Source organism: Chanos chanos, chromosome 14 (genome assembly GCF_902362185.1).
Source record: "Chanos chanos chromosome 14, fChaCha1.1, whole genome shotgun sequence".
NCBI classification, from domain to species: domain Eukaryota; kingdom Metazoa; phylum Chordata; class Actinopteri; order Gonorynchiformes; family Chanidae; genus Chanos; species Chanos chanos.
In genome coordinates, this window is record NC_044508.1 from 6,347,889 (window position 1) to 6,359,467 (window position 11,579).

An 11,579-nucleotide genomic window follows, 5' to 3' on the forward strand; every position below is an offset into this window, starting at 1 on the left:
CTTAAATATATGTTGATAGAAGTCGTCTAGTGTCAACAATTATGGTTATCAAACTCAAGCTGATGAAACGAAATCAGTAATAAACATCCAGTATTCGGCAAAGGAATTCTAATTTAAGTTAAAATGATTCTGTTAATACCTGATTACATACAAACAAATCATGGACCACAGTAGAATATCAAAAATGTATTTAAGAGGACAATAAGACACATTTTCACATGTTCAGAAATTTAATCCTTTAAATAAACATTTAAAATACTGTACAAAATGTACAAAAATGTGACAGAAAACAAAGACAACACCTACACAAACAAAATATATTGGTAAAATTACCCATGAGCATAGATCCAAAATGAGACCTGCTTTACACCATGAATCATACACAGAAGTTATCATCAAAACATCTCTGAAAGAATCATACTCAGATAAGCAAGAGTAGGTTACCAGGAGAGTGGATATTTGTTATTTAAAGAGCAGGTTCACCTTTTCTTAATCATTATAGTGTTCTTACCTTAAAACAACTCAACAGATGGGGATTCAATGCATAGACAAGTTTCAAGACGGTAACGCTAGCATCCTTATAGCTGGAAACAACTGGAGTTATAAGGTTAATATATAGACTAGCCAAACCAGCTAATGCAGCTAACTGTTACTGTCTTGGACTCAGGTAACACAGTCAGTGAAAAGCATCAAATCCCATCTGAGTTATTTTAAATGAGGAACACAAATTTTTGGGAGAATGGCGAAACTATTCTTTAGGGAAAGGTATATGAAGAACTTTTCTGAAGAATTTTATGTACTAGAAAAAAAATGGAGAAAATGTTACATTCGATACCAGTTTGTTTACCATTCACATGATGTTGCATTGGGATTACGACGAGGAGAAAAAAAAAAAAAAAATGAACGTCAGTTTTAAATATAATCAATGCCACCTGAACTTTGTGTGCCATGAAGTGATCATTTTGGAAGGAATTAAAACATTTAACTTTTAACAGTCCAAAATGTTGTTCTTCACCAGCCCTTCGCGTGAAAGAAACTGCAGCTGAGAGAGAAGGATGAGCCAAACAGAAAATGACAAATTCGTATCCCAGACTATGAGGAGAGAAAATGCAGACAACCCGCTCAAATCTGGCAACAGTAACATACTCCAATCATCAGTGCATCCGAGATTAACCGATTCCAGTTTTCTCTGCAGTTGGAAAACAGGAGGTTAACAACGACAGGGTTATCTTTTTGGTTTGGTTTCCTTCGTGGGCAAGATGAAATTCAGATCCTTCCTCAGCTGAAGAATCTGCCAGGACTGGAGGGAAACAGGCCAAATGTTAAAGGAATATTCTTTAACCCCCCCGCGTGCCTATTCGACATGTTTGGAAAGCTGAGAAATGATACCGCGTCAGGAAAAAAAAAAGCTGCCATAATCCCGTGGTTTTAGCGTATATTTGTAAGAATATAATCTGATCTAACTAGCTTGGTGCAAAGCCCTTCATTTTAGAACAAGGAAATGCGCTATAAAAACGTTTTAAAAGGAAACATGTAAACAGAATGTAACATACCTCCATAAATTGCTCTTTGATGACATCAAATTTCACTTTCTCATGGACAGCTCTGGCAGTGTTTGATCCGTCAAAAGGTTCTTAAAAAAAAAAACCCCAAAAAACAAGTGTAACTTATCCATACCACTAAATGAAAAAAGACCTTCTTCTTTATAAGGGCTGTTGTGTCCACATAATGTTGCTTAATGCATTACTTAAATAGCCAGTTTGCCTAAATTAGATGGTCTTGCTGACATTGTGCTACACTGAAATTGTGCCAGTGATAAGTATGATGAGAACAATTATACCCGAGCGATCAAAGGTTTAGGGAGACCAAAGCATCCAGGTTCTTACCTTCCACACAGATGAACTTGTCTCTCCACTCCTTGCAGCTTGGCTTGGGAAGAACTTTGGCTTCACGCACTGAAATCACGAGTTTGTCCCATCTGACAAATTAGAGAGTGCATGTAACTACGAAGAACAATACATATTTCATCCGATATAAACATTAATATACACAATATCTAAAATTGTCCATCAAGAGGTTTTACATGTGGTCTTCCCAAAACAAACAAACAAACAAACAAAAATCCCCAAATTTCATACATGTATGATTAAGTTAGAATTCAGGAGTTTTTATTCATGTTATGATTCTTTATTTATCAGAACAGGCCATTCATCGGCCGTCTTGTTTGGGCCCGCCAAAGGCCGAAAGTCATGAGATTCACCTGCTGCTGTCAATCAAACACAGAAGTGAAACAGGAGCCGATCGACTTCGGATGCAGGTTATGTGAGCTGTACAAAAACCATGTCACTCTCAGGTGGGCGGCAACCCCCTCTGCTAAGTGAGGTCTAACAAACAAGCTGTGTGCTTCATGTGTTAAGGCTACTAACCCAATTAGCAACGACAGCTTACATACAAGCTCTTAGCATACTGGGCTAACAAACAGTTATATTTGCCTCAATGACCGTGGAGTGACACTGTTATTGTGATAAGCTCACTGAGGATTTGTCAGAATGTATAGAAAGGGAAAACTGCTACTATATGTAAATGCACAAGCTGATACAAGAGATTCTTATAATTATTTCAGCATGACAGCGTGACTTCCTAAAGAAATAGGCAATAAAAAAAATCCACTGTAAATCCCTAAAAATGTTGACTTCAGCTGTTTTAAAAAGTGCTAACGCGATGACTTGCCTGAAAACCGTGGCGTAGTACTTCAAGAAACCGAGGAACAGGTCTCCCAGAGACGACTGGTTCTTTGACACATACGGGGGTATGTTTCTGGGTCCGGTTGGCACGAGATGGATATCCATTGTGGGGCTGAAACACTCCTGTGTGCGATAAAGAACAAAATTGGTTATGCTGCAGTAAGGTGAAACTAATCAGCCGAAAAAAAGGTTTCTTCATTCGGTTCGTCTCTCTCGGTGTAACATTCGCATACTTACAGGATAATCCATTTGAAGGCAGGGAATGACTGGCTCAGGCAGAGCTAAGAAAAACAGCAGACGGAGGAAATAAAAAAAAACACAATTTGTACTAATTCCCATGACAAATAACGGCGTTCTACAATGGTCAGCACAGTGTGTGAGTGACCACTATTATATGTACAGTGTGCATGCATAAGAAACAGTACATGTCTTTAGACTGAATATAAACATCTAATGAAAATGACAGATTTATATAACTTTAGCTTTATGTTTAAAATTCTGAGGAAACTGTACTTATGGATTACAGAGCGAAAAGCCGACGGGAATAGGTTTTAACATGGCTTTGGCTATATTCTCCGGTTGTTCTTGATAACCAGTTTCTTTAAAAAAAAAAAAAGAAGAAGAAGAAGTCTCATGCTGTTGGCACACACACACACACTTAGCCAAATGTAATGGAATCCCAGTGCTCACTCTGAAGGTAATGCAGAACCATAAGGACCAGTGTGTAGCTACTCAGCGTCCCGCGGCTTGCGTCGTTGATTCCGTGATGACTAGCCCATTTCTTGATCACAAGGATGATGGGACGAACCCGTTTTTCAACTAGAGCAACGGCACAGTTGACGAAAAGGTCAAACACCTTTCTAAAAGAAACATCCAAATTTGCATCCAAACATCCAAAGTGTCTACATATCGTTGTACTTTGTTTAATTCTTAGTTTGATCATTTGAACTGCATGAAAGAGGCTTGTGAGGGATATTTATTAAATACAGTAAACTCACTGTATGCATACGTCCGTAGCAGGAAGGTGTTCCTGATACCAACAACATTGTTTACATTCAAATCGAACTCCACTCCACTGTGGGAAAAACAACGTAGAACACAATTTGTGCCTGTTAGCTCATGTCATTTACAGTTAATCATTTTCTATATCCCTGGATCTTTCTCCTTTTCTGTCTTTCTAAGACATTCCTGTTATTTGGACCTAATGCTGCACAAACTTAGAGATAATAACCATTTAACCCATCTGGCATGAAGCGTATTTTCGTGGGCAATAATGGAAGCTTTGAAGAGCAGATATATAATCAGGGAGTACAAGGTAAAGGAAAGCTTTAAAACAAAACTGTCAAGTGAACAATGGATTTCCTCCATTTCTGTTTTCTCAAAGAAAACTGAGCAAAAGCCATTTTTTTTTCAGAAAACGAGCGTGATGTTGTCAGTGACTATGTCGAAGAGAACACCAAGTTAAAACAATTGTCTCCCAACATTTTTCACTGTCCACAACTGAAAAAAAAAAAATCAAACCGAACCAAAACAAAAGACAGTTTAACTTTGACAGATTCATACATGCATACGACATACACTTTTCTGGCATTTATTGAGCAATTTAACTAGAAATACATATTCATGTGTACGCAAATATAAATGATCTGAATTTTAGTGTTACAAAGCTCAAACAGTGAGTTAAGTTATTGGACACACAAAACCTACCTCACTTTGTCCCTGAATTTCAGTATGGGCACTTTTGCCCGAATAAGCCGAGGTCTTTCAATGTAAGCTGTCAATCAGAAATAACAGAACTTGATTCAAAACTACATCAAACTTGCAAAAACTTAAATAATAACTTTGTTTGGACAAATCCTGCTCTTTCACTGATTACTAGCTCCCCCTAGAGGCTTCTAAGATTAATGTCACCAAAACTAAGATTATTTTTAGTCTACATGAATAGACAAAAAATATTCAGAGGGCGTTCCATAACTGTAAAAGGTCAAATGAATAGTTATGATATGAAGATAGATAAGCACAGCACTTACACAGTTTGTATAACAACTTTTGTACAAGACTAAGAATATACACGGCATCTGTTTTCTGGTTAACCTAAACAAGAGAAATTATTCAGAGCTGATTCTTGAAATACATTACACAGAGGATATATTTTCATTGAATTAAACATAATAAAAGCATTACATAATTTATAAGATAATTAACCATCGATAAACAGCAAATTCTCATATTAACAAGAAAGAACATTCCATTAGTCTGTTAATATGAACTTACGGGTCCCTCTTGAATCACAAGACAGAGATCAGCATCACTACTCCTAGTGCCGAAACCGTTAAGGGAGGATCCAGCCAAAAAAACCTGAGCAGCTAAATAAGAGGTAACAGAGGGGAGAGCAACAGGGAAGAGGGAAAGGATGGTTATTCGAGAAGAAAGATATTTTCTCATTATACTGAGGCAGGACTCTTCAAATCTGGTTTTTAGGGGTCTGGAGTCCTGGATTTTGAGTCAACCAGGCATTGTGTTCCCTGATTAAACTGCTTACTCTCTGCGTCTGTTCCCCGGGTCACACCCTCAGCCTCTATTTATGAAGCAGGACTTCAGCAGGACTTCAGACTTCCAGTAAAACCTGATGGGAAGAATCCTAAACTACAGTATACTGAGGAAGTGAAGAAAAGCAACGTACTTGGAAATAGGGACTGAATGTCCGTCTGCAGGTGTGCTCGACAAAGCTCCTTCTTCTCCAGATCGTCACTCCTCTGCTCACAAGCAAGAAAGAGCTCCAGAATCTGATGACTGAGCTGAGAGAGAGAGAGAGAGAGAGTGGGGGGGGGGGGGGGGGGGGGGGGGGGGGGGGGGGGGGAGGGGGGGGGGAGGGAGAGAGAGAGAGAGAGAGAGAGAGAGAGAGAGCGAGCAAAATTTACATATATATCAATATTTGCTATTTTATCAATATGCGTTGTGTTAAATTAATTTCAGTTAGACATACAAAAACCCACTCAAAATAAACAAAGTTTAAACAAACAAACAACTTACTTTCTGTAGTTTTGATAGTATTGAGCACTGTGCTAATGTTTAAAAAAAAAAAAAACGTTAGAGTTGACACTCAGCCATCAAATCTGTTTACCTTGTCCTTGACCGAGGACAGTGGCAGAGAATAACGGGCATTGGGATGTGATTCTTCCCTAAGGAATGGGACATAACCCACTGGTTTGTGGGCAATGGGTAAGCGCATGGGAGGAAAGAGGTCACTCCTGGCCTCTTCCCGTCGGGATGTACCAGCTCCTGGCCGAGGTGCTGGAGAGGAGCTGGTGCCTTTGATTGGTCGATCGTAAGGGCCCGGGGAACTGATGCGCTGTTTTTTCAAGTCATACTGGTCCTGGCGGTCTCCTCCTCTCCTTTAATGCATTTATAAGAGTGCTTTGGTCAAATGAAGTTCCCTTGTTTCCACTTTCAATCTCAGCAAACGGCAATGGCCAGGTTTAATGTTCTAAAGAAACAAACAAAAAAAAACTCACTTTCTGTTCCCCGGTCTTAACCTATTAGGATTACTGGGAGGTATGTAATGTCTTGGTGCCCACTGATAGGTTGTGCTGATTACTGGAAATCCATTTAAGTTGTTGCCACGGAAACTGGAGAAGGAGAAGATTAGATTATATGGGGTAAAAGCAAATCACAATGATAATGTCAAGAGCTCAGCTTCAGCACTGCTGACTGAAACACAATTCCATTTGCTACCTTTAGAGCAGTTATGAATAAACAAGAAAAGTTCCTAAAGTTCTCTGATAAGTTAAAGAGGGGAAATTCGTAACTCACTTTGAGTTTGTTACGTTCAGTTGTGTCTCAACCCATTGCTGCTGTGAGAAATCATTTGGAATATGACGTCGACTGACGGCATCATTAAGTTTTGTTTGCCCATGATTATGGGATAAGGTTGGAGACCTGGGCAACATGATCTTTGGTAAGGAGAGAGAGCATTTAGTCCGCCGCCTGCATTAAAGACAGAAAAAACACACACACACACAAATTCACCCGTGAACACAAGCACTGCCCGCAAAAACCACACCTCGAGGAAGTAGGCAGATGTAAACACAGGGCAAAAGCCTACAAGCGCTGAGGACAGAACAGGCTGTAAAACACATATAACAATTTACTGTAAACTGGAAGTAGAACTTGCAATTGCCGTTTTACACAGCTACCAAACAATTCAAAGTAACGATGATTAACGAAGACTAGACTATCAGCATTGAAGTGTAGTTGACTTAACTCACGAACTGACTTGCCTCTTACTGTATTGGTTAACTGCCCAAAGTATCCTACGTGAGCATAGCATAACCTAACTCAAATAGTACTGTACACAGCCTTGGACATCGTCACATATTACAACTGACAGCAGAGTTATTATTACAGTCTAATGCTGCTTAACACTTCACACGACAAAGTAAAGACTACTCGCTCATAAAAAGCTAAAATTTCATTTTAGTAATTGTAGCATACCAATTTAGCGAGAGGCCAAGCTGCTCACTGGCTAGCTTTAGTGCCGATCTATGTTATTTATTTATCTGCAGTTTAGCTCCTGCACGAAACCCAATGGTCCGGCAGACAAAATGTATCAAAGCTATTTCCAGTCACAGTTATGAAACGTATATTGTTGCTCACCGATTTGCCAGGTAGATGACTTTAGCTAACAAGCTAAACGCAAACCACAACTAAAACTATTGATATGTGACGCCTGACTTGTTTATTTCTGCTTCTGGGTCATAATTTTTGTTATTTCCGGTACCGCTTCTCTTCGAAATAAAAGCCTTTTTTAGTGGAAGTAAAGTGAACAATAAAAGTCCTCATTCTTTAAGTTTATAATAATACACCAGCGATTTAAAAAATGATAATTTCTAAAATGAAAATGCATATGAATCTCTCTTTTCTTTTCATTAGCACCCTCTGCACACACATACTTTATGCCGTAACGTTACACTCTGGTCGTTATTCGTTTTTGCAAACAGTAGGCTATTTATTATCTTGTATAAGAGTTGAACAGCTCTTACATAGTTTTTCAGACCAAATGCAAGATGCTACAGACATTTTAATTAAATGTATTTTTGTGTTATTTCATTAATGATGATGATGATGATGATCATGATCATGACGATTATGATAATGACGATGATGATGATGGTAGTAGTTATTTATGTGTATGTACAACAATAACGTCAAAACAGTTTTAGAACACTCTTCCCACGGGTAACTCTTTATCATGAACGCGTGTAAAATCTGATCTTTATCATCTACAGAGGGCGTTCTGATCGAGTAGGGTGTAAAGGTGTGGGTACCCACTGACAGAAGGTGTGGGTCTATTGAAGGAACGCCAGTCTATCGTACGGGAACTTGATAGGCTCATTCAGCTTAGTGTCCATCAATGGGAGTCTATGCTTGATGTAGCGTACAAGGCTGTGTTACGAGAATATTACATACTTGCTCAAATTTCAATCAAAAGGGCGAATATTTCGCATTGTTGAAATATTATTTGAAGATGCAAGGCTTGTTATGTGATTTGTCAGCGTAGTTTTGCCTGAACGTTTGTATGCTTTGGACATAGCGTCGGGATCAATTTAATGTAATTCCACTGGCTACCCACACAGTGTAATAGCAGACGCAACGTTACTTGTAAAAATGCCGCTGCATGCGAGCGTGGATCGCATTTGAGAAAGAAGCGAGTGAAAGACTGATTGAAAGGAATTAGAACGGCCATGTAATAGTGCTGTTACTCTGAATAACTGGCGATCTGCGAGAAAATTTCAGGAATCTGCCTTATATTCTCAGGATTTATTTTAACGACACCCTAATTCGAAAACCATGGGGTAAGTATCATAATACATGCTTACAGCTCTGTGGGTTAGTGTTGTGTTGATATGACGACAGTGCAGAATTAAGCGTATTTTTTGAAAAGCCAGTTTAAATATAAACGGCTGTAATAGTATTTTCATTATAAATATCTATGTGATTTGATGTACCTAACGGCGAAAAACATAGCCTGTTCGGCAAGGCACTCCCATAGTATCCAGATAAGCCACGGAACCATTTTTGGGGAAACTTTAAAATGTAAGTCTAGGTTACAGATGATCTGGGAAAACGTGTATTGTTATGAATAATAATTTAACGGCTATTTCATGCTTAATATTAGTGTTCATTTGTCGGAATAACGAGAGTCACATTCTGGCATAAAATATGTTTAAACTAGATGAAGGATTTTAAAATAAATGATTATATAAAGTGTAAGACTTCAGTTTGAACGAGATCATCTATTAATGTACATTCTAATATTCAAAGCAATTTGCAAGGGCCTTGTGTGACCCCACATCCATTTTCCGCCCCGCCCCCACTCGCCGCACTTTTCCTGAGAAGTTCATGGGCAAAATATATTTCTTTCAATGAAGAAAAAAAGAAAGAAAGAGATCCAGAGTATATTTCCCATGATACGAGCGACGCTGTAATTAACTGCCCAAATAAGTTAGGTCACTTTCACTCTACTGTATTCAATGGTATCACAGCCACTCAGTGGCAATTTAAGCGGTATGCATGTACATCGCTGTAGCTATAAGTCTTGTGAACAGGATTGTGTGGGCATATGCACTCTCTTCGGACATTTTGTAGTGACTTTTTTAACATCTCTAGTCATTCTTCCAAATCTGTCTTATTCCAGAGTTTTTTTGGTCTTATTTAATCTAATACACCACAAAGTTTATGTCTTTGAACAAGGGTTGCTGTACTCTGTTCACCTACTTCAAAAGAATCTTACTTATTGTCAGAATCTCAATGCAGACACGCTCTGTTGTACTAACTATCCCAAGCTGAAAAAATGAAATACCATTTCACCATTAATGCTGCAAGCATGACCTGAAAATTTGAAACTAGCTGGTGCAAGCATCACACTCTTTGTTGAACCTGCAAATAACATTTAGACATTTCAAGCGGCAAATATAGCTTCTGTCTTATTAAATATCTACATTATTTGGTAGATGATGGTGTTGTGTTACTCGGTGTCTGCCCAGCAAAGAGTGATGCAGTACTCTGAAATGAAGAAGATACAAAATGGTTTCTTTTTTAGTCTGGCATTTCAGTGGTATGGCTAGATATAGATTTGGGAGAAAGAAAGAAAGAAAAACAAAACAAGACAAAAAAAATGACGCTATTTTACCCCCCCAGATAACCAGGTGTTTGGTCTTCTTTGGAGGAAGTGAAGGGCAAACCAGATGGATTTTCCTCATTTAACGTTCAAAAAGGTGATGCTGTTAATTGCTCTGAGTAAGCTGCTAAATGGACATGTTTTCAGCTGCGTTGCCCACAACTGAGAGTAATCCAGCGATGGCTCAGTAAAAGCACCTTTTCTAAATGTCCTGTTTTCCTGTATATTGATCATCTGCAAAACTTCCGCCTTTGCTGTTCGAACTGAAAATCTTTCATGTGACCATATCTTGCTTCTCAGATCAATCGATTGATTGAAAAGGTTTTTTTAACCTCTGAGGACGTGGCCTCAAGACCACAAAGAACCTGCTGGAGCCTTACTGACATTTATTTTCTGTGGTTCAGTAACGGCACTCTTATCATTCTAAGAGTTTCATAGAATGTTTCAATTGAATATTATTTGATTTTCTAGTTTATTGTGTGCTTTTTATCCATTTGCACAACTATGGAATTGGAGAGTGCTTCATAATTGACCCCTTCCGTTTCAGATACATATCATCTTTAATACTCAAGTTCAACTTCCATTAATCTCAAATTGCATACCCTCTGCTGGTAAAGGAAAGGAGTTACAGTAACTGTGTTAAACTCTAGAGCAAGGCTACACAACTGTGGCCACCAAAGCCGAATTCAGTCCTGTTATTCCTAATCACTGAACCGTTTACTGAACACTTAGAGCAACAGTTTGGACACTGTGTGTTCATACATGGTTCCTATGTATGTAAAGGGAGAGTGGAAAATCTCTAGTACCCATCCTCTGGAGGACCAACAGTTGAGTATTTATGCTGTAGAGCGAGCCTTTGCTTTAAGGATGTGTGTGTTTCATAGGTCTCTATACAACCTAACCAAAACCCATGAATCAGAGACTTCATTCCCCAGTCAGGCATACAGTTATTGGGGAAAGGCTAATAACTGTATGCCTCCACAGTCCAGTCATTTCAGTTCAGTTCAGTCTGCAAACTTATTTATCATGATTGCGTTTGATCCAGTCTGAGTTGGTTCTGTAATACAAAGGAGAACGTATATCTATATCTATATCTATATCTATATCAGTATGTGTGTGTGTATATATATATGTGTGTGTGTGTGTGTGTGTTTATATATATATATATATATATATATATATCAGTTACTCACAGCTCACACGCTTAAGATGGTACTGAAGTTGTTTGAGGGCAGACAAATCAGAGCCCCAGCCCATGTACTACCAGAAAGCTAACCTTTACTTCACTGCCTTCCCCTACGCTTATTCACACAAGTCGGTTAAGTTGGCAGATTTCATGTAAGCATCAAGATTTAATATGAGATCAGGTTTAATGCAAACGTCAAGGTTTGATGTGAGGTGACTTTAGACATTGGTCAATAAAAAGAACTTTTGTTTCATAACCATAAAGTAACTAAATGCCTGTTGTTCCTTAATGATGCACAACATTTAGCAAAGCAATGCAATAATGCAAAATTATTTATGATTCTTCAATCATTATGATGATTTTTTATATCACTACCAGGAATTATTTCCCCGTTTTGACACTTTTAATTCCTGAAATTTTTTGTCTTGTCTTTTCTTCCCTCTTCTTCCACCTCTTCTTCTTCTTTTTT

At 38.4% G+C, this 11,579-nt stretch overlaps 1 protein-coding gene across 1 annotated transcript; it reads right to left on the minus strand.

The window, feature by feature from the left end:
- Positions 1-920: 920 nt before the first annotated feature.
- tent2 (terminal nucleotidyltransferase 2) lies at positions 921-7,419 on the minus strand. The gene is given in 15 exon segments (XM_030791336.1): positions 921-1,300; positions 1,554-1,633; positions 1,887-1,978; positions 2,731-2,867; positions 2,982-3,025; positions 3,435-3,563; positions 3,743-3,819; positions 4,452-4,562; positions 4,789-4,838; positions 5,019-5,110; positions 5,428-5,542; positions 5,869-6,139; positions 6,260-6,373; positions 6,558-6,731; positions 7,401-7,419. Coding segments are annotated over 14 exon segments (1,524 nt in total). The 5' UTR covers positions 6,695-6,731; positions 7,401-7,419; the 3' UTR covers positions 921-1,225.
- Positions 7,420-11,579: the final 4,160 nt, after the last annotated feature.